This window comes from Jatropha curcas, chromosome 3 (assembly GCF_041381405.1).
Source record: "Jatropha curcas cultivar XTBG-Jc1 chromosome 3, XTBG_Jcur_1.0, whole genome shotgun sequence".
In the NCBI taxonomy this organism is placed as follows: Eukaryota; Viridiplantae; Streptophyta; class Magnoliopsida; order Malpighiales; family Euphorbiaceae; genus Jatropha; species Jatropha curcas.
Genome location: NC_143153.1, coordinates 7,058,355 through 7,083,535, shown reverse-complemented (window position 1 = coordinate 7,083,535; position 25,181 = coordinate 7,058,355). Strand labels below are relative to the sequence as shown.

Sequence of the window (25,181 nt, the reverse complement as noted above, 5' to 3'; positions counted from 1 at the left end):
CCTCTGGTTTCTTGATAGTTATGCTTAGGAAAAAGGGTAATTTATTATTTAGTCCCTCAGGTTTTACAAAATTAACCAACTAATCCAAGATTTTGCCAAAATATCTAGCTAGTCCCTCAGGTTTAACTCCGTCTAATTAAAAGGTCCTTCCGTCCGAAAAATTGGTTTTTTTCCGTTAATTATAGACTAAAAGACTAAAACACCCCTCTCAAGCTGACGTGGACCATAAGGAAAAATTATTATCTAGTCCCTCAGGTTTTACATAATTATCTAACTAATCCCAAGTTTTGCGCAAATATCTAACTAGTCTCTCAGGTTTAACTCTGTCTAATTGAAAGGTCATTCCGTCCGAAAAGTTAGTTTTTTTCCGTTAATTGAAGACTAAAAGACTAAAACACCCCTTTCTAGCTGATGTGGACGAGTATGAAGCGATAATGATATATCTAGTTTGTTTCCCTTTTGTTCCTTCCATGCCATAATGATATACCTAGTTTATCTTTTGCACAGATAACCTTGCATTAAATATTAATATTCATATTCAAAGTTATGAAATTATAATAATATAGGTGGCAATAATAATTACTTTTTTTATCTGTAAATAACTATTATTTTAGAGTCGGTGTTTTCTCCGTAAATATCTTTTTTTTTAGAATATTAATGAGTAATTAATTTTTTTTTTCAATTTTATCCTTATTTATATTAAATTTAATAATTATTTTTATAATTTTCCAAAATCATATAACATCTCCTCTCTTATTTAAGGTTACGTAATAAAATTAATTAATATTTTGTTATAATTTATAAGAATAAATTTACTTACTTAATTACCATAAAAACATTAAAAGTATTTATGAATATATGGAATACTTTGTTTTTTTTTTTTAGATTTTATCAATGATAATAGTAATGTTTCTTGATAAAATTTGCATATTAAATATGAATAAAATAGAAAATTATGTTTATTACTTTTTTTCTAAAAAAGAAACTATGATGATAATTTGGGGTAAAAAGAAAAATGAGGTATTTACTTTTTTGAAGGGGTATTTACTTTCATGATTCACTTAAATTTAATAATATTTAATTAGAACATCAAATTAATTTTTTTATCCTTTTTTTAATACTGTCTTTGTTCCATAATACTTGTCAGATTTGAGAAAATAATTTGTTCTAAAATATTTGTCTAATTTAGTCTAAAATACTTGTTATATTTGCGGTTTTAAGAAGTAATAAATATTTTTTTCATATTTACCCTTTGTGTATGATTAATAATTATTACTTCAATTTAATGATTTTCTTAGAGATTAATATTAAATTAAGAGTAATATTGTCAAAATTTATTCAATAATTTATTATAATTTATACAAATTTAATAAGTTTTTTAAAAGACATGAAATTCTAAATGTGACGAATATTATAGAATGAAAATAGTAATATTTTAGAGACATAATTATATTTAATGGTTTTCGATTTGCAAATATTCATAATCTAAAACTAAACCGTACATTTAAGAGAGAAAAATGATTATGTCTCCATCGACTTTATATGAAACTCTTCAATTTTCATTTTTAAATTTAGCGAAGCTAATTTTCCTGCTCGTGTAATTAAGCTTAGTCTATACAATTCTACATGTGCATAAAATTATAGGGAAAATTATTATTTTATCTTTTAGTTTATACAATTCCCTCCCTTATCGCTTTATACTGGTCCACGTCAGCTAGGGAGAGGTATTTTAGTCTTTTAGTCTTCAATTAACGGAAAAAAATTAACTTTTCGGACGGAAGGACCTTTCAATTAGACGGAGTTAAACCTGAGAGACTAGTTACATATTTGCGCAAAATTTGGGATCAGTTAGATAATTATGTAAAACCTGAGGGACTAGATAATAATTTTTCCTTATAGTCCACGTCAGTTAGGGAGGGGTGTTTTAGTCTTTTAGTCTATAATTAATGAAAAAAATTAACTTTTTGGACGGAAGGACCTTTTAATTAGACGGAGTTAAACCTGAGGGACTAGCTAGATATTTTAGCAAAACCTTAGATTAGTTGGTTAATTTTGTAAAACCTGAGGGACTAAATAATAAATTTCCCTAGGAAAAATAATTCGACGTTGGCGTGCCAGTGTGTATTAGCAGGTGAAACAAAAAGGTGAAAATACCATTTTGTCTTCCATTGATGTGGTTTTGTTCTATCGGTCGCTGGATCAATTACAAACCGATTATTAACCCAAACTATTCAAACTTCTATTAATTATATATATTCTAAAACGAGGTAGTTACACTGTTCATCAATTGCCTAGCTTAGCTACTTATATCTTTCGGTATTAAAAAAAAATAAGTTTTTGGATTTAGAGTAGTCGTGTGTGTACGTTGTCTATGCAGTTAGAAGTTATGTGTTCGAAACTGGTGTATGTGTATTTTGTTTTGATTTTATTTTTTTATTGTATTTGTCAAAAGTGTCCAAGTGATTTTGTTTTTTCGTGCTCTGTTTTCTTTTTCTAATTGAAAGGAAGTATTTTTTTTTTATTTTTTTTAATTTTTTTTAAATGGGTCTTGTGCTCTGTGAGTTTAATTTTTTTGAAGTCAATATTTATTTAATTTGTGTTGCAGTGATCAAAATCTATAGGTTCTTACGGTGTAGGTTCAGCTTTACACAGTTACTATAGCCCTCAAATGGGAGTAATTTTGATTTTCCTGGTATCATAAAAACATGTGTTAATAATTTGGAAATGAGAGTTTCTAATGCAAGCTGAAATATTCATGCTTGCTTGTGGAGGTGACATTGTGAACTTAAACATAATCAAATCAATATAACAAAAATCAGTTATATTATGTTCTTCGCTGCGGGTAGGATAGAGAAAAGTTTGAAAGAGAAAAGAGGAACTCAAAAACTTCGATTGAATTAATTTATTTTGTTTTTTAGGATATAATTTTATTATTTGATACTTCACAGGTTATTTTTGATAAAGACATACTATCAACCATGCAAATGTAATAGTATGATTTTTGTGTTATTTCTTTGTATAATCATTTATATGTATTTAATTAGAGATTTATATTAAATGGATAAACTTTTCAGCATATTTCATAATAATTGTATAGTACATTTTGTATGTATATAACTGGATCAAATAAAGAATGGTTATTTTATACTGATTTTTAAAACATATTCTCTAAGACATTAAAAATAAGATTTATGTTCTTAATCTTGATTTAATTAATATGAACAAATATATATTACTTTGTGCTTTAATTTATTAAAGAGTGAATTTCATTTATCGAGACAATAATGCTCGGTGAATTGACAAAGACAACTTGTGTTTGTGAAATATTAATTAAATATAGAATTCATGTCTTGGTTTAGAGAATGATGATACGCTTTAAGTAAACTTATAAGGTTTCATTGTGCAAACCCTGTTGTGGAATTTTAATTCGACACATGAAATAAGTTACGCGACGATATTAAAAATTAAAATTGTTATTTAAATAAATTGTCAGTAATTTATTTTATTTGATAAACATCTGTAATTTTTACATGGGAACACAAATTATTATGTTATTGAAAATTAAATTAATAAGGGGTCGCCCTATTTTTCTGTGTCTGAAATAGTAATTTATCAATCTGTGAATAGTACTACCAGTCCAGGAATCAATATTATTTCAGTCTGAAAAAATTACTATTTATATTTTATATTTTATTTAATTTTTGGAGCATGTATGCATCGTTTTGGTGGGTAGTAAATTAAGTTATGAATTTGTTTGGAGATATTTACATAATTAGTGAATAGTGAATTATGATATTTTATTAATTAGAAACTTGGAGAAATTATTTTGTGTAGTAAATTTAATAAATTATGAAGGTGATTGTAGTTGAATAATAGTAACCATTGGATGTGATTACCTTGACTCAATCTTCACCCTTCATTAGACAACTTCCTAATTAAGGAAGTTGTCTCTAATTACAATTTTGCCATCCATTAGCATAAAATCACTATCTTTTCATGCTTTTGTTACTACTTTTTCCCCTTTTCTCTCCAACTTGGTCGACCACTCCATCTCCCTCTCCCTTATCATTTTCTTCAAATCCTAACCACAAATCATATCTTCTAGCTAAAATTACTTGAACCCAACTTGACTTTTCATGAAAATTAAAGCTTAACCTTGAAGAATTTCTTGTAAAATCCAAGTTTTGCTACATAATCAAGTAAGTAATTTTAGGATTTTTATTAGTTATTGGGGTTTGGATTTTCCAATCACATTTGTAAGCATTACATGCTCCAACTCCTTCTCCTTCTTGTTTATTTTGGTAATTTGGGAAATTGTTGCTTCTTTGTTAGAGGTGAGAGAGCCCTCCACCAAAGACAAAGGGAAAGCTAAGGTTTAAAGCTTAGAGGGTTTTAATATAAACTTTTTTTTGAGGTTAATATTCATAAATACACTTTTCTTCTTTCAATTTTTGATTTTGAGAAATTATGCTATTATGTGAAAATTAGAGATTTTGTATGAATTGCTTGAATTGTGGCACTTTAATTGAATAAATGTGCTATTGGGTGTGTTTAGGGACTTTTTTTTTATTCTTTTTATTTTCCATCTATATCTAAGCCCTTCATGAAAGTTTTAGGTTTACTTCTTATCTTTCCAACCCATCCTCTTGTGTCCAGTTTGGATACTTATAGCTCAACTTATGATTTAAATACCAAAACTAATTCTATCATGCTAGGCCTCTTGTATATGCAAATTGATTGCCCATTTTGGCCACTAAAATGGTAAGATTATGTTTTTAGTTCTTCATGAAAATTGTTTCCATGTATCTTAAAACTTTACTGGATTTGGATTCGTTTAATTTGAGTGCTTGGATAAGTAGGAATTAAATAAACATTGGAATTGGATGTGCTACATCAGGTTTGGACTATTGATCTGTGTTCCTAGCTTCTGTTTACCATCTTAAATTTTGATTTGGACCATAGTCCCTTCATAACATTTATAGAATTTTGTCTTAGCTTTCTGATGAATCAAACTTCACTCAATTTGGAGACTTATAACTCAAGTTATGTACTAAAAACACAACAAAGGTCAAGGTTACTAAAATGCTGAAAATTTCTTGATTTAGAACATTTATTCACAAAACTCTCAAAATCTTTTCTAATTTATAAACAAACCTTAATCAAATGAATTATACATAAAATCACTCTAGAAATATTAAAGATAATGGGAGCAAATATTTATTTTTGTACTTATTACATAGGCCATGAAACTTATTTGTCTAGCATAATAATATGCTTAATTGTATTTAAGAAAAAGTTATGCTAGGGCCTACTGTATCCCCACGGCCTCTACCTCTGCCTCTCAAAACAAAGGAAGTTGACCTCCCGGTTTGTGGAGCTGAATCAATCAGAGCCATAGGACAATCTTGTATCATATGCTCTGTAGACCCACATCGAAAGCATGCCCTAACAAACCTCCTACAAACCCCAACATGCCTCCTACCACACTAAGTACATGTCGGTATGTCAGTCCATGCAGTACCTCCACCACTAGCAACAGATGTAATATGTGGGGTTGAACTAACATAAGTACCCTGATCATGCCTCTGACCCAATCTAAACCTAGACTGGTGTGCACCTTTGTGCCTTTTAATGCCCAACTGAACCTTAAAAGTCTGACCAGACACTGCTTCCTGAACCTCTTCTGCTGACCCTACTGACTTTGCTATCTCCTGGCCTACTGCTCAGTCCTAACCTCCTCAAGCTCTAAAGCAGCCTTCACTAGGGAAGACAATGAAGTGTGGGGATGAGCAACCAAATATATCATATACTCATCATGCAAACCTTTCCTGAAGTGCTTGCACTTATCCAACTCAGAACGAATCAAATCAGCGGCATACCTACTCAGTCGTGACACAGTCATCCTGTCCTGTTTAAGCTTCAGAAACTCTGCCCTACGTTGATCAATAAAAAGCTCTCCAATATACTTCTGTCTAAGCTCAAAAAGGAAGAAATCCCAAGTCCTCTCCTCTGCACTAACTGCACGAGACATAGTCTCCTACCGCTGATAAGCCTCTTCCTTCAACAAGGAAGTAGCACACACTAAACTGTCCTGAAGGGAACACTACATCTGCTCCTCTCCAAAGACTGAAGCCAATTCTCCGTTGCGAAAGCCATATCATCTTTTCTACCCATAAACTTGACAACAACATACTTCCTCAATTTCTCTATAGGGAGACGAACTGGAACGGGGACTAGAGCGATCGAAGCTTGGGGAATAGCTCCCGCTACCTGCCTCAAAGCAGCAAATAACTGATGATCAAGTACATCCTGATTAGGCCCCGCAGGACCTGCAGCAGCCTGCCCCACCCTTGAGGCGCACTCTGCATCAGAACTCAAGACTCCACTAGCAGGAATACTGCCACCAGGAGGGACATAACTGTCCACCTCCTCATCAGAAGGGTCCTGAGACATCACTTGACTCCTACAAAGACCAAATGGTTCACATCAGAGAGAAATTCCAAACCAGACTAATATGGCATGTATTTAACTTAAACTACTTATACTCTTACTTCAAAGTAGATAAATTCTTACATATAGATATAGTCCTAGAACCACCTAAACCTATGCTCTGATACCACTAAATCTAACATCCACCGACTCTCGCGAGACCAAACAACGGATGCCATATTCGATGCTGGAGACACCTTCCTAACTAACATATAAATCATATTATCAGGTTATGAATTAGAAGTGATTTAGTATTCACAAGTATAGCAAGTAATAATTTTTTTTTGAAAATGATTTGGCAGAAACCTACAGAAAAGCTGCAAGAGTTTCTCCTAAAAATTGAACTCGACAAACATGTGAATACAAAACACTCTCAAATTTAGGCTCCAAACCCCAATCAAACTCCAAAAACCAACACAACACAACAACACTTCTATAACTTCATAACCATGTAATTCCTCATTAGCAGTATAATAATCATCAAACTAGATGAATTTATTTATATATATCAAGTCCTAATAATCCAACGATGCCAACTAATTTAGAAAATAATTATATCCAATCATTAAATAAGTCCCATGTTTAACTCCAAATATATACACTAAAATAATTTATAACATCATGCTTAAGTTATATAACTCGAATAACATAATCTCCAAATAGATAATAATTATACATGTCATAATTCTTAATTACATAAAAGTAAATCTACTACTACTGTGAGTAATAATAAATAATGCATATCATCATCTACATGCATGTATTATTTACTTTATAAAGAAATATATAAATGATAACTTAACATTTATTTTTATATTACTATGTTATTATTAATATATGATTATGTTTATATATTTACTTACATCATAATTATATTTTGTTTGCATATTAATTATTGATTTGGTGCATTATACTGAATGAATTGTTTGATTATTTGTGTTATGATATGGTTGTGCCTTGTTTGTGTGAAATTAGGATAAAGTGGGTTGCCAGGGGTTTATGAGTGTAGTCTATATTACCGTCGGCCATGTATGGAGAGATCAGCGCCCCGTGTGCATCTAATGATATGAATGATATGGGAAAAACCACAAGGTGGCCTCCTGTTGGTAATGAAAAAGAAAGAGAGAATGGAAAAATAATGAGAGGTCTGGTCAAGTGAGGATTAAACCGGCCAGCCATGTATGGGGGGATCGGCTCCCTAGTGCATACGTCATAAGAGGGCGGTCTATGTGTGAGGATGGCTCGTCAGGAGTTTCGGTGACACCACATACCAATCTCCACTTGCTTGATTATGTGAACATACTATTTTATGTAGATGCCATGTGCGTAACTGATCGAGTATTCATCTTAATGCCTTTATCATCTCGTGTGAATGTATGGGACATGTGCTATCTATTATTGCTCACTAAGTTGTAAAACTCACTCCCATTTTTATTTCGGGAAGCAATCTTTCTTTGTTTCCACGGTAGTTCTATTTCCCTATTTCCTACCACCAACAGAGCTAAGAATGTAATAGATTCCTTATAATGCCCTCTTTCCATGTAACTACTATTTATATGATTGGATTGTAAGTAAATTTAGTTGAGCTCCGCAGTTAATAGGTTTTCCTAACATGTTTATTTGTAAAGTGCAATAAACTAGTTACATTTTCAATGTATAAATTCTGTTAATTTTGGACTTATGCATTTGTAATCTAGAAGACCATAGTGTGGTTGTTATACGCTTATAGGTATGTGATTTACATTTGATTACAGTAACATGATCAGGCCGTGAACTTAAATAAAAATTTTACTTTTGTTATGGACTTACTGTTTATGAATAAGAGTTGGGCCTCATTTTAGATTAGTTAATGGTTTAAGCTCACTACGGTTTTTGGGAGCCTTATACTTACCTAAGTCTTAGTGCCAGTCCGACCTATGGATTTAGGTCGTGACATGTAGTCGTTTATATTTTTAAATTTTTATTTATGAATAAAATATTATTGGACAGTAATGACTAAAATTTAATAAAATTACATCTATTCAATTGTAATATCTTAACAATTTGAATTTAGTTTTTTTAGCATAAAATATATTATATAAGATTATATTTATATATATTTAGCTATTTGTGTCTTAGTAATTTAGTTGAATATTTTGTAGATTGATAATTATGAAATTTATTAAAAATTTTAAAAAAAATTATTAATTGAATAGAATGCTAATAATGTTATAATTAAAATTTTTTTAAAATACTTATCAACATCACTAGTGAATTCTAATGATAATTATAATTAGATCTTAATTTAAAATATGAGTTGTGCGGAATATGAAATTTAGATATAATTATAGTAATTTAGAATGTGACTCGTAGAAAATATCACCAATGAACTTGTAAATATAATTATAATTGGACCTTAATTAAATGTCATCTTTTTTTTTTATTAGTATTATCATATATATTAGTAAACTCACACCTAGAAGTCTAGTGTCTATGTATTAAGGATTACAATAACCATAATTAATTATAACCTACTAGATATATTCTTTAATAAAAAGTATTAAACTTTATACTTTACTTATTATTATTATTATTATTATTATTATTATTATTATAATTACTATAATATTGAAATATAAAATATAATTATAGTATTTTTAATTAATAGCTAGTATAATAATAATAATAATAATAATTTATACTATATATAAATATAGGAATAAGGTGGAATAATGAAATTTATGATAACGTTTTTAATGAAACTTGAATATTCTAAAATAATTTTAGTAATTACCAATTAAAAAATTATATTTTATTAGTTGATCTGATATAATTTATTAAAATTTTTTTTAAATAAATACATATAGATAATTAAACATTTCAAAATTTTAAAATTTATCTTTTAAAATTTATTTTTTATATATGATAATGAGATATTTGAAAATTTTTATATTTTTTTAAAATTCATTTTTTAAATATTTGATTATGTTAATATTTTATTTAAAAGAGAGATAAAAAATATATTCTTTTGTAACATTTTTTTCTTTATGTTTATGTTATTTGATTGGATATGTTTTTTAAAAAGTAAATTTTCCAATAAAATATAAATAATTAAGCGTTTCAAAATTTTGAACTTTTTACTTTTTATAATTTATTTTTAAATAAAATGAATATGTGTGTACTTTTTATAATTTATTTTTAAATAAAATGAATATGTGTGAGAAGACGAATCAGTTAAAAATTTTAATTTAAAAATATATATAATATATTTTATTATTATATTTATATATTTATATGTATTGAAACGTATTTATTATTTGATACTGATGAATTATACATACATAATCATTAGGTGATATTGTAAAATTTTTAGATAATATAAATGAAGTGTGTGTATATACACATTATTGTTTTATTAATTAACCATTATATTCACATTAATCTCATATGAAATTTTATTTTAACATTATAAAAATTTAAATAATATAAGATTAGTTAATGTGCAACACACATCATAAAAAAGACTAATTAAACCCTAAAAGCAAATTAAAATTAGAATTGTAAACTCTACAATTGATCTTGTATTAAACGAACAAAATCTGTTGTAATTACACCATAAGATTAGTATTTTGAACTCCATATTTGAGTATAGGTTAATTTGGAAAAAAAGAATATTGCAATTGTACCCTAAAAGTAAATTAAGGTTAAGATTTTGAGTTCCATAATTTGAGTTTGGTTAAACGAACAAATGCAAAATGCAACATTTGAATTAAAGCCCAATTTTTATTTTCTTGATTTTCTTTCTTTATTATATATGAATACTTATCAAGGTGGGCTTTATATTTTTAATAGAAAAATGGTAACATTTGATTTTTTTTAATCTCAATATTTTGTCATAATATACAATATTGTCCCTGCATTTTTTAGAATATGCAGTTCTCCCTTTATATTTTATTTCCGTTGTACTGTTATATCCTTTTGTCAATTTTTCATTATTTTTGCCAATGCGTTTTATTAATATATGCAGTTGTGTTATATTTTACAATATATTCGGCCAAAAATTTAATTAATTTGTCTTTATTTTTATTGACTATTTTGTCATTGCATTTTATCAAAATTAATTATCTATCTTATATTTAATGAGAAAAATATAAAACTGATAAAAAAAATATAAAAAAGCAAAAGATATGGATAAAACTGTCTCTTTCTAAAAATACTGAAAATAGAGGCGAAATCATGTATTTTAACTCTTCAACAAAATTGAATGATAAAACATAAAATCATAATTTTCCTGTAAAAATCAGTAGTGATAAATAGAAATTAAACCTAAAAAGCAAAATTGGATAAATTCAAGTAATTAAACACGCCTTATGCCTTTCTAAATGTATCTTCTCTTCTCCGGTTTGTGTTAACCTTCCCTCCTACTCTCTGACCGTAACGAGTTCCATAATCATCAATTCTATCTTTTTCCACCGCCTTTTCAATTCGCTTCTCCATTCGCCGAAGACAGCACCTGACGGAGCTGCGTCCATTTCAACAGAAAAGCTCAAATCAACAAGCCAAAAGCTTACCGTTGGAATAAGGTGCAAATATAGTTCTGATGCTTCTTATTGGCTATTCTTTTCTTCTCTTCAGTTCAGTATATCTTATGCTTTTATAATTTCTTGGTGTGAATCAAATACCATTACATCTTTAATTATTGTTTGATTTTTTTTTCATCTGGAATGCCCAAATTTGGAATTTTGTTCTCTGTGCAATCTAATTTGTTGTTCTACTATAACCCGGTTTCCTTTCCTAAAACATGATTTTGGAAAAAGAGTGTTCTACCTTATTGTCTGCTACATCCTCCCCTCGTGCAATTGCAACAGTTCAATGTATTTTTGTTCATTATATTATGCCGTTCTTCAATCTTTATCCGCGTTGAAATTCTTCCTGTCTGGGGCTTGTGGGTGTCGAATTAGGGCTTTCATTTCTTCAGCTTCTCTGTCTTTTTGGGTTAATTTGATTAGGCAGCTCTTGCTCGATTAGGTATACTGTTAAAACCGCTGTAGTATTTAAGCGAGTTCTCTTTCCTTTTAACTTCTTTTTGTGCATCTCTTTTTAGCTTAATTTAATTACATAAGTTTGATTTTTGTGGATTCTTCATAAATTTTGGGTCTAATATAAATTCTTAGCACTGCTGGTTGGCATTTCTTGTATATTGTTTTAGATAGATATGATTTTACGCCACACACAGAAAGGCTACGGTAGATAGACATTGTGAATTGTAAGGACATCATGTTAGTGGGATTTTTGGGTTATGATCACTGTCTCATATATGTGTAGCATATATAGTGGTAAATTTCAAATCTTACTCATAGTAACTAATAAACCCCTTGAACAATCCTTCCAACATTGATTAAGTTTTGCTATCAGGAGAATTGCTATTTGTTACCACTGTAATTTTTAGTTGATAATAATCCATCTAGCGGTTAAGTGCTGTCAATTTATATTTTTGCTAATATCAGTTAGAAATCAAATCCAAGTCCAGTTGCAGATTGAATGTATTACATTAGAACCTAATGAAAATCCAATCAAATAAAAGTATAACTAAAATACAAATGAAACATTAATTTCTGCTACATTTGAACTGAATCTCGCCTAATTCCTTTGGTAGGAGACAAATAATCTTTTGCTTTAATTAACTGTATATGGAATAAAAAGCTAATAATTTAAGAAATAATAGATAATTAAAAACCATAAATTTGAAGCTGCATACAACACACACCCACATAATTATTTAATCATACCCTCTAGTAATAATAATAATAATAATAATAATAATAATAATAATAATAATAAGAACAATAACTTATTTTACCATCAAAACGATGCAGTTTTGATATAGGAGGTTTAAATGAATCCACAAACAAAACTATGTCGTTTTAGCTTGGGTTTCACAAAGAAAATAAAAGTCCTCTCAAATCTCAACTCTCAACTCAACCTCTTATTCTATGTGGTGCTGGTTCTCTCCTTCTATGGATCTTCTACCTATTCACAGTCTTATTGTTCTACCTTTCCGTTGCTCCGTGCATGGCCGTCGTCTCTGCAGAAGTCCTGCTTTTCAACAGTAGTACCAGTGCAGGTACCTCAATTTCCATTCTTGATTTTTTATTTCGTTTTCCATTTATTTTTTCGTTCTCCTTCATCCCTTTTATATATATATATATATATATATATATATATATATATATATATATATATATATATATATATAAACATATACATAGACAAAGAGGAGGAATTATTAAATATATTGTTGAATTAATTTGTGGGTTCAGCCAACAAATATGTGTTTATTTTTTTATTTTTTTATTTGTGGGTTTTGTGCATGTTTAAGCCAATTAATTTCTTGACTATTTATATATTCAAAGGCAAAAGGATGGTTAATGTAAGCCAATTCATGGCCATGTGATTGAAATCTGACATGTTCGGCTTGTTATTCAAAGTTTGATTTGTTAGTAATGATTAATATTGTGTAGAGAAGCTGAGATGGTCAAAGAAACCGCCTTGTTCATGCTTTTAGTTTTGACTTGTTTATTCTCTGTATTGAACTAGACTTGATTAAATCTAAGGAACCTGTAATCTTGATGATTGCTTTTTTTCTTTGTTATTGTCTCTAAACTTGGCTATAGCTAGTTTAATTTGCACTAAGGAACATGTAATCTTGATGATTGCTATTTTTTTTTTCTTTGTTATTGTCTCTAAACTTGGCTGTAGCTAGTTTAATTTGCTAGTGTAAATTGTTGCTTTTTATTTTTTATTTGTTATTTTTTAAATTAGGAAAAAATGTGCTGTATAATAATTTATTTGCCTTTTCTTTTAGTCATACTTTTCTTGTATGATAATTTCACTATTTATTTGTTATTTTGTCTAAACCAAGTTACTTTAGACTATGAGAATGAGATTATTTCTTTTTGATTTACATTGTTGTTGGTTTCCTTTTCTATTTAATAATGTTATATATTATAAATATACTGTATCTAAACTTAGATTTTATTTTGTAGGATATAATGTCAACATTTGAGAGTATAGATTGCAAAAATAGTAGCAAAAATGATACCAATATGTCGATACCTTCTTATTCTATGATAATTTTTTATAGTTTATTACGTTTTTAATTGATTTTTAGTTTGTTATTGTTATTGAATTTTAATAGATTTTTGATTGTCAAATTATTTAATTGAGATGTTGGTTTGCTTGTATGTATTATTTATTTAGGTTGAAGTTTAATTCTTTTTTTCTATTTTAATATTACCAATACTGTTGTTTTAGAATATTACAGTTTGAATTTTAAATTTTTTTGTTCTATTTTAATATTACTAGTACTGTTGTTTTAGAATATTACAGGTTGAATTTGAATGCATTTTTTATATATCTTTTGTTCCATTATCGGGTTCGGATTCAGCTTCTAAGCAGGTTCAGTTCCATGGATTGAATGAATTTGTGATTAAACGGGTTCGGGTAGTATGCGGGTAGTTCTAAACATATTTGGGACGGATTCGAGTATTGTTGGTTATTTCCTGACGGATTTGGGATGGGTTCAGGTACTTAAGTTAACAATCGGATTTGGGTAGTTAATTTCTAGTGGATACCTGCCCCGCTGCCATCCCTAACCACGAGTATTTGAAAAGGGGCCGACTTATCGTTTTGTCCTAAAACGAGCAAATGACTTTTATTTGTTTATTCTGGCCTCCCATTTCGGATTCGAATCAGATCACATAGTGAATCGGTGAACCAGTTTTATCACCGAGCAAGTCGGAGTCCTCCCAATGTCTTTTATCTTCGACGACGCAATATTCAGGGTGTATATAAAAACCTAGTTACACCGGACATTGTGCGGGAAAGCTACAAGAAAGCACACGAAATTAATTTGTTGTTTCAAGTCACTATAAGTATCCTGAATTTTGCAGAATCATCAAACATATTTATACTTATATATATATTATTTGTTTTAAATTTTAATTAATAAATTGAAAGGACTAGCTTTCCACTGAATTCAAGCAACTGAGAAATTTCTCTGAAAAAAAAGGAGCTCTAAGATTCATCTTTCCTCCCCTCACATTTTCTCAGAAAGCAAACAGAAGTTAACGGATCCTTCAAACTCGCATTGGTTTGATTCTGGATATTAGTGTTTTGCTTGTAAAGTTATTTGGCGATAATGAGAGTATTCTACTGTAGTATCTTGACTCGAGTTGAAAGAACTAACTGGTGGTAGTGAAAACATACTATTATTATTATTATTACGATGTGGGCAATTTCACTTCATTGATTGTTATTTCATTTTCTATATATGATTAGTGATCTTTCTCTGGTTGATTACTTTGAAGCCCTTCATTTTTTTGATTGAGTATTTGATCCTGTAGCCATGTGATGTATGAACTGAATTTGTATTTTTGGTTTTGATGGTGGAGATCTGTTGTTATTGTGAGAAAGAATTATTTTGTTTTTGATTTTGATGGATGAAGCACGCTAGTTTCTTGTGATTCTGCAGTTCAGGTGTTTGAGAAAATGATTGTGAGAATTTGTTAAACTAGAGAATCTTGGTTATGCCAAAGATTTTAAGGTTTCTGAAAAATTGTTATATTTGTTGCGTATTTCATTGAATGGAAAATCACTTCATGGCAAACATACTAACTGATCTGATTTTGGTTTTTAGAGATTAAAAACCAACGAAGTGGAATGTCCTTAATATGTTATAAATTTTTTGAAGCAGGCATTGGTGAAATGTTAAATAATAAGTACTTCCGCATGTCTATATTCCTTTTTTTTCTGAAGGGAATATTTATATTCCTCATTATTCATAATATGGTACTTTGTGGGTGTTGCCGCCTTTATGCATTGTAATTCTTATAACATTTCTCATTTTGATAATTTGAAGTATGCTTTAGTGACTTTCAGCCTTTAAATGCATTCAATGTTTGTTCCTATCTAAAATCATTCTCTCCCTGTGACCTCTTTCTTTTTATGGTTTGTGTGGGTATATTTTAGGTTAGGTGTAATTTTAACTCCCTTAAATTTCTTATTTTTTCATATTCTCATTCTTGCGGTTCTTTTTTCTTTTTCACCCTTATAAAATGGCATAGCTTAGGTGCATTAGTGGGTAACAAAGGCAAAGGTGAAGACATGAATGCATTCAAGGCTTTCAAAGCCCAAGTTTCAATTGCATGGAGCCCTAATTTATACATAACATTGGTGAGAGGCATTCCTGGAACCAGGAGACTCCACAGTTGAACCTTAGAGGCATTGCGGCTTGGAAAATGCAACCATATGGTGATGCGATGGAATACTCCTACTGTTAGGGGAATGCTCCAACAGGTTTAGTACGAGCTGCATATATTCTTTATTCAAATCTAGTTCACACTGTTTGGTCATTGTCTTAAATAAACCATTTATATTTTCTGCAGGTAAAGAGGTTAGTTGTGATTGAGACAGAAGAAATGTACAAGGCTCGCAAGCAAAATCAGGCAAACCACAAAGCTTTACGTCCCCCATCGGTCATAAACCACTTGCATGCTCAAGAAAGCAGTTCTTCATAGAGTTCGGTTCTGTTTTATGTAGTTCTTTAGAGGTCAGCTCTCTTTTTCTTAAAGAATGTTTATGTTGCCTAAAAGATGTGTTTTTCCATTAGTGTATTTCCTAGAAGTATCGACTGAATTAGTGAACTGAATTTTTCGAGTCTTCTTTTAGTTAATGGATCAAGTTATTGATCTAACTTTTTGGCATTAGTTTCATTCCAAATATATTTTGGAATTTGTCAGTTTGCTATATTATTCACTGTGAATGTCTATATTTAATAAGTTTGTTTTGATAAAACGAATGATATTAGATACATGAAGTTTGAGAATTTTGTTTTGGTAAATGATTGGTACCGTATGTTTGAGTATGAGAATTATTTATCATAGGTTGATGTTCGTATAGCATTGTATCTCAAGTTCACCTGAAAGTTATATAATCAAAGCTAGCCAGCCAACAATTAACAAGTGCGATGTGCAACTACCGATTTTGTTTTCTATTACTTTAAGAGGAAAAAATAACAAATGATTATATAGTACTACAATAACAATAGATAGGCATTTGAGAGAGCATTATATTGGAAGCCCTTCCTTTGCTTCAATGCTTTGCTTCTCCATCTCTAAAATAATCAAATCATTGGAAGGTTTAACTTCCTTTTCACCGTAGTTGCCATTTGTAATATACTGTTGGACTTTGTACTGATGTTTCATAGCAATCGCGAGAAAAACAAAAAAGTTCAACACTCCTAGCACTGCAAGCAACCAATAGAAGTTATTTAACTTTCCCTGATTCAAGTTGCTCTTTAGCCAGTTCTTCCGAGTGGCTTTGTCAACTATAGACACCAATAAGCTACTAAAAAAGAACCCTACTGAGAGTGTGCTTAGAAAAAACCCTGTGCTCATTGATTTCATCTTCTCTGGTGCCTCTCTAATGAAAAACTCTAGCTGTCCAACATAAGCAAATGCTTCTCCAGCACCTACTAGGAAGAATTGAGGGACTAGCCAGAAAGCACTCATTTTAGTATTATGTTCAACAGCAATTTCTCTTCTTTCTTTCTCAATAATAGCAGCAGCTACCATAGCAACTATCGAAAAAATGAGTCCAATACCAATCCTCTGAAGGCTCGTGAGTCCTTGGAGATTGTGGGTGAGATTTCGAGCCAGGGGGACGAAGAGCCTTTCGTTGAGGGATGTGAATAAGAGAATACTAATGAAGAGAAACGTAGATAAAGAACCAGAAGGAATAATGAGGGACCCGACCTTTCGGTTCATGAAGGTTGCTTGTTCAATGGTGAAAGTAGTCATTTGAGAATAGACTGTCCAAAAGAGGATACATGTAGACCAAATAGGAATGAGCTTGAGTACCATCTTCACATCCTCAACCTCCATTACAGAGGATACTATCCAAGGATTGTTCTTGTTCGCTCCAGCAGAAGCATTATCATCCATAATTGCAGCCTTGTCAAGACACCTGATGAATTCCATGGACATGAAAAGAAAATCTTGTAAGTTGATAAATTGCTCTATTACTGATACCAAATAGACCTAATAATGTACGAGCTTATTTAGAAAACTCAAATTTATTCAAATAGTTGCTTTGTTTTAAATCAAAACTTACTTGAATCTCTCTGTGTGAGGTACCTTAGAATTTTGGTAATCATTCAAAAGGCTAGGATGAGAAGGATAGGGATAACCCCTCTTCTTCCAAGCCAAGAACAAGACCCTCCATATAACAGTAAAAGGGCTTCCTTGAGGTTTCTTGAAACGGTACCATCTTGTCCCACAAAGGAATATAGCTACAGCTATCACCATTGTCCCTGCTGAAATTCCATAGCCCCAACCTCTTCCCACATTATCTTGTACATATACTAGCACTATTACTGCAAACAATGACCCGATGCTGATACAGAAATAGAATCTATTGAAGAAGAAGATCATAGCCTTCTCCTCCTTGGGGTCTGTGGTGTCGAACTGATCAGATCCAAACCCAGATACATTCGACTTGATTCCACCGCCACCGAGTGCTATAGTATAGAGTGCTGCATATAGCAGAGCTAGTTGCTGGCCGTTTGCTTCTACACACTGAAGATGCTGTCTCCGGTAGTCGCACGGTGGAGGTCTCATGCTAGAGATGGTTGTAGCCAGTGTTAATAGAGTTACTCCCTGGTGCAGCAGATACAAGGAATTAGCAGAAATTAACTAAACGCTTCATGTTTTGTGCTTCTATTAGAGATGCCATTCCCAGTTAAGGTGACATGTTGTTCAACCATAAATTCAAAAACAACTAGTGCATGCAAATTTTTGGTTTTGAAAGCCCTTTTTTAATCAGTATTCAGAAAGTGGAAACTCCAACTTCGGTTGATTGAGAATTCAAGAGAAGCACTATCGCTAGGCTAAATCTGCAGGATCTTTTTGGTTGAAAGCTTACCACAGCGGTTATGGATGCAAAGATTGCAACAGTCAAATAGCGACCAAGTTTAGCATCTGCTAGGAAACCTCCAAGTAAGCCAAGAAGGTTTAGGGTACCCATAAAGTTTGTGACTATGGTAGCAGATTTTGCAGAAGGAATATGCAGATCTCCCACCAAGTATGTCACCAGATTCATTGAGATGCCCATCACGCATATCCTCTCTGAGAGTTCAGTCCCTGCAGCGAAAGTGTTCAAGTAGAGATCAATTAGTACAGCTTCATTACTACAACTAAAGCAACAGACACACACACACACACAAATAATATCTTGTTTAGGGAAAAGAACCTAAAATTAGCCCAGCAGCAAGCCATCCACCAGTTCTGGACTTATCTACTGGATTTCCATGAAAATCTACTGCAGCGTCATGGTTTCCTCCATCCTTTTCGCCATGGCTAGCTACTAAAACCTGTTACAGTTTAGAATTTGTGATTACCAAAAAAAAAAAAAAAAAAAAATCACATAAAAAAGTGTGAAACTTTTATATTCAAGCACTTACCATCTTTTGTGTGAGAGAGAGAGGACACTATTTAGCTGCTGAAAGTTCCCAAAAGAAGAAGAATGAATGTATGAGTGTGATTGGAGTTTAGGGAGAGTTGCTATTTAGAGTGCTCTCTCTCTCTCTCTCTCTCTCTCTACTTGATAAAGATGAATTAAAAATTGAGATGTGATACCATTCTATTATGAAAAATTAATGGAAAAAGAATAGGACACTATAAGTTTAGATTTAGGTGAGGTTGGTTTAAAATTACGAAAAACAGATATTATATAATTCTGAAAAGAAGTAGATACATATTAGACAAACGGGTCGAATAATTTGTCCGGAATTTATAATTTCACATGGGTCCACGATCCATGCATGTGAGTTTTCAAGTGCAATGTAAACAATGTATACAAGACATTAGGATTAAGGAGGGAAAATGTGATAAAAGGTTGCATAACAAGTGGTAAAGTGAAAAGCTTAGTTGATCGTGTTTTGTTTGAAGTATAGCTACAATCATGTGACGTTTTGGAGTTATTATAAAAGCTTTGTGGTTGTGGTTTTGGTTGTGGTTTTGGTGCTCACAGTCCTAACCAAGCCACCATTTACAAAAGTGACAATGACAATTCTTTCATTCTATTTCTGGTTCTTATCTCTTCATTGTCATCGCCATTATTGTTATTATTATGATGACTTCTAGAAATTGAATTATAATATATAATTTTAGATAATAAAATATGTGGAGAGGATGATCATAATTTCTGGACCGTCTGATGATGTTCGAGACAGTACATTGAGTGCACGCGACTTGACATTATTGGGTTGATTGAATCATGTGCTAAAGTTTGTTTCTTGGTTAGGACTTATCATAGGAAAAGCATATAAGCTTTGCATTAATCTCCAGGAAAGTCATAAGTATAATTTGATTGATTAATATTTCTATTACGTGGAGCTTTTGATCTTCCCCTACCATTTCTCCTCTCTTTATCGTAGAATCTACAGTTAGTAATGAGATGTGACAATTTTTTTTAATTTGATTTTCAGAGAAATAGGGTTAAGATTGTTTCGATTTATGCCCAATTCGAAATTATCCAAAAATCTTAGAATTTTTTTCTTTAAAGTTACAGGGCTAGTATTCATGTCAAAGCATGAAATAATTATAATCTAAGCAAATTCGAAGTATATAAATTAATTACTATAAATTATAAAAATATAAAATTTCCAAAACAAAAATCAAAATTTAAAAATTTTAAAATTCTTCAAAAAATAGAGAATTATATGAATTATTTGAAAAGCTTAGAAAAAAAAAAAACTCATATATCTCAATTTAATTGTCATTTCCATATTTTTTTCTTAATTATATTTCAATCAGATACAAAATATATTTTAAAAGTCAACCCTAATATTTTTTGATACAAAATTAATTTCATTTTCAGATTTGTAGTTGCTCATTTATATAAGTGTTTTTTTTTTTATGAGTTGATTCTATATTACAGAAGTTGGCCGCTAAATTCAAACTTATCTTATTACTTGAATCAATAAAAAAAAAAAAAAAGTAAAGATTAGAATAATTGCAGAAAGAGAAAAACAATATGGGAAAAAGAAAAAAGCTAACAACATAGAAGATATAATTAGGAAATTCTGGTAGGTAGAAAACAGTGGAGAATATCTTTCCTAACTTTCATTTTTTGACTTGGCTAGGTAAAGTTACTTTGAGATAATTATTGATTGAGGAAGGTATTGGAAAGATATGGTGTTCCCTTTATTTTTGTTTTTATTTTTATCACCTACTGTGATGTACTCATACCACTATTGGTCTTCCATGTGGTAAATTATGGATATAGTCCAAAATATATTAATTAAGAAGTTTCCAACAACTTTCAAATGCAAAATATACCTAATTAAGGCATAATGATATTTTAACGAACAAAACCTACAACTCAATTAGAAATTATTTTAGAGGTACAACTACAAGCTTTGTGGCATAAGATATAAGAATGCACAATGGTCACGAAACTTATTAATTTTATTAGAATTTACATAAAGAGAACCTTATTCCAAAATTGAGTAACAGAAATAATTATATAATATGAAGGTCAAAGATATAAATTCACCTTTATATCTTTTACGAAAAAAATTTTGCACTTTAAACTTTATTACGGGGAATGTATTGTGCTTATAAAATTGTAAATTTCAATAACATTTTACTTTTATTTATATTAGCAATAACAATTTTTAAAATTTTGCGCTTTTTATATAAAATATTGAGTTGATTATAATTTTAGAATTTTTCAAGTATCTAATAAGTATTGCATTGATCTAATTTTACAAGTTAAAGCTCTAAATAATTTATAAATTAAACTATTTAATTGGTGAATTTTTATAAAGTGGAGTATTTCAAAGTAAAAGTTAAATATGCTAGAAAATTTTTCTCAGAAAGTACATTGCTATTTATGCTTTTAGCTATAATATATGAAATATAAAATATTTCATAAAGAAATACATGACTATGCAATAAAATATATATATATATATATATATATAAGACACAAAGAAGAATGTTAGAAAATATAATAATAGAGTTGAAAATATTTTCTTATATCATTTGTTAATTAAGTTAATGGATAAGACTTGTATTAGTTTATTAAGAGAAAATGAAATTCCTTTTGAATAAAATATTTAATTTTTAGTATTACAGCATAATATTGTGGATCATTGGATTTTTGCATTGAAATAAATATTAAAATAATCTATCTATTTATATCTATCTATATAAATATATAAAAGCTAAAACACAAAAGCTTACGTGGCACAATTCTAAAATATTAAGATGCTTATGTGGCAAAAAATTAATCTATTAAATTGAAAATAATTTTTATATTTTTAAAAATTATTTTAATATAATTAATAGGAAACTTAATTAATATCATTAATAATATTTTTATTTTTTAAATAATTAATTAAATTAATAATATCATTAATATTTTGAAAACTTTGCAGTTCCTTCCTCAAAATAATTAATATTTAATCTCTCCGTTTTCCTTTTTTCCACTGTCACAGAATTTTTATAGATTTTTTTTTCAATATAAATGAAATCTTAAAGAAAGTAAAATCATACTTTCAACAAAAAAAATGAATTCTTTGTGACCATGTAAGACTATTTTCATGCATTTTATTAATGTGCACTTGATCAATATGGTGATGGTGATCAAATTAAAAAGTGGATTCAGTTTTCGATAATCGATTAAAATATGATTTTGTGATTTGTGAAGGGAGATGACGGTACTTCTCAACTTATTCCAAATAAGTGCAAACTTTTATGAAATTTTTTAAAAAATTTTTTAATGTTTATTAGATTTATGCCTGGATTTTATATTATTTATTCAAAATAAATTCAAGAAATGATATTTAAAAATATTATTGTAAAATCCATTAAAATATTTATAAAAATTAAAAACTTTAAGTTTAATTATAAACTTATTTATTGATTCTTTTGCAAGAATATGGAAAAAAATTATCTTGTTTTATTTTTTGGACAGTAGTTAGTATAATAAATTGGATATTTGAATTTTTTAAAATAATTATTAATTATAATAAAAATAAAATTTTTATTTTTAAACATTATATAAAATCCACATGGTGCGGGAGATGTCGGCCATGCGGATTTTAACCCATATAATTTAACCAAGGTCTACAAGACAATAAAGGAAAATTGTTTGAATTCTGAAAAGTACTCGAATTACTCATCATCATTAAATTGATAACAGTTTCTCTTGATGTTTTTGTTTGTTTCTTCAATTTAATGTCGGCCCGAGTCTCCCGTAGAAAAATATATTTATTTATTAATTGATATGTATGAAAAAAATAATGGTTTAAATTGATAGAATATGTAATAAATAATTATTGAAGAATAATTAGCTAAATACCTAATTATAAATGGTACAAAATTTAATCGTAAATCCTTAGGTTGTGTTTGGTTTGATGTAATGCAATGTAATGTGATCAAAGACGTATGATAATAAAAAATTTAATGTAATAAAATGTAATTGAGATTTCATTATTATGTTTGGTAATTCAATTGAGAAAACTTATGGAATATCATCACGATTCATTTTTCTTATATTTGTTTGAATATATGTAATGTAATTAGCATACCATTACCAATCACACCACCTCCACTACCCCATCACCACTAACGCTCCACCTCCACTACCACCATAATGTATACCACTCTACTACCACCACCACCACAACTTCAAACACGACTCCACTATTAATACAAAAGAAATATTTGAACCAAAAGTTTTTTGCTATAGTAAGCTATTAGACCATTTAGATTCATAAATTTATTTGAAATACAAAATTAAAATAACGTAACCCGAAAAAAAAATATAATATAATAAAATAAAAGTTAAATTTATTAGAAATTAGTTTTTTTATATATTTTCATTGAATAAATTAAATTATAATATAGAATTTTGATATTTTTAGTGTTTTTTAATTCTATTCTTCCCATTCCTATAGTAAAATAAAAGAATAAAATATATTTTTTATTGAATGTTGCTAGGGCTGTAAACGAGACAATCCGCTTGTGAGTTGCTCGAGGCTTGGTTCGATAAATCTCACTCGAGCTTATTCAATAAGCTTATCGCTAAGCTCGAACTAAGCTATTAAGCTCATTTAATAAACGAGTCGAGTTTGAGCTTGGATCATTAGCTTGCAAGTCAGTCTTATCAAGCAGAGCTTTCGAACTAGCCTTATCGAGCCAGTCCGCTTGTGAGTGCTGTAAACGAGACAATCCGCTTGTGAGTTGCTCGAGGCTTGGTTCGATAAATCTCACTCGAGCTTATTCAATAAGCTTATCGCCAAGCTCGAACTAAGCTATTAAGCTCATTTAATAAACGAGTCGAGTTTGAGCTTGGATCATTAGCTTGCAAGTCAGTCTTATCAAGCAGAGCTTTCGAACTAGCCTTATCGAGCCAAGTTCAGCTCAAGAGCCAGCCTTATCGAGCCAAGTCGAGCTTGCAAGCTAGCTCAATAAACCAAAATCAATTAAAATCTACATTAAAACAATATCATTTTGATTAATTGATTTCAAACTCGAGCTCGGCTCGTTTATGGTTATCGAGCCGAACTCGAGTCGAGCTCGAGCTTAGCTATTTTTAAACTAGCCAAGCTCGAGCTCACACTTTCGAGCTCGAGGATATCTGTAATATCCCTTCCCGGTCCACCCGTTAACCTGAATGAACCGAACCGAGACGCTACAAACTGGTTGACTTTATGTCCTGTCATGCTGAAATCATAATGTATATTGAATATAATATCATGCTGATGTTGTTTACATTAATAATGTACTTAATATTTACAAGACATGATACTAGTGTCAAAATGAAATGGGCCCAACTGTGTGCCCTGTACATGCCATGAAAAGGATAGACAAAAGATACACATCCAAATGAGTAGCTACCCTGAAGACTGAGTCTTCTACAGATGAACTGCAGCAGTTGTAAGCCGACTCTCTACGGTCCAGTCTCAAAACCTGCGAGTTAAACAGATAACTCGCTGAGCAAATAAAGCTCAGTGGATATCTCGACTTATAAAGAAACAAGTAAGCACATACATATATAGAAATAAGCATGTAAACACATATGGATAATTAAGCATTTAAGCACACATATCATGATACTTTCATTATACCTTGATTATCTTTCTTACTGTTTATAATACTGTATGATTCATGCAATTTTATGTCAAGATATCTGTATGGCTCCATAAGGTTATAGTGAAACCGAAGTGATAAGAAAAACTGTATGAAACTGGATGAAACTGTATGCTTGGCTGCTATGGCCCATATATAATCATATCCACTCAACGGCCTTTAGCCGGAGTACCAAACTGTATGGGGTGCAGATCTGCTATCCTATGTCGCGACATAGCCTTATCTACATGGTTTCTACCTAACCTCAATGGAGCATAATGTTGGTATGTCAATAGTATAACACAACATCATATTAATGGTTTCATAACTTCATAAATCATAATATTTACTTGGTTTCACATCATTTGCATGCTTGCATGTTGTTTTGATACATGTTCTAATGTTGTCTTTTTGTTTTTAAATGATTGGAGGCATACAAGTTGAGCAAAGGAATACAATTGCATAGAAAATGAAGTCCAAAAGAGCATAAAAACACAAGTCGCGAGCGCGCAA

General features: G+C 30.2%; 1 protein-coding gene and 1 pseudogene across 2 annotated transcripts; one reads left to right on the top strand and one right to left on the bottom strand.

Moving 5' to 3' along the window:
• The first annotated feature begins 10,771 nt into the window (after nucleotides 1–10,771).
• Nucleotides 10,772–16,354, top strand: LOC149497439 (uncharacterized; annotated as a pseudogene). The gene is made up of 3 exons (XR_016320023.1): nucleotides 10,772–11,051; nucleotides 15,594–15,825; nucleotides 15,915–16,354. The product of XR_016320023.1 is annotated as an uncharacterized LOC149497439 (transcript).
• A 144-nt stretch (nucleotides 16,355–16,498) lies between these two features.
• Nucleotides 16,499–19,238, bottom strand: LOC105640847 (Major facilitator superfamily protein). The gene is made up of 5 exons (XM_012225242.4): nucleotides 18,989–19,238; nucleotides 18,778–18,898; nucleotides 18,451–18,668; nucleotides 17,641–18,185; nucleotides 16,499–17,493 (listed from the first exon to the last, which is right to left on the bottom strand). Exons 1-5 carry the CDS (start codon nucleotides 18,989–18,991, stop codon nucleotides 16,596–16,598), a joined length of 1,785 nt encoding a protein of 594 aa, XP_012080632.1. The 5' UTR covers nucleotides 18,992–19,238; the 3' UTR covers nucleotides 16,499–16,595.
• Nucleotides 19,239–25,181: the final 5,943 nt, after the last annotated feature.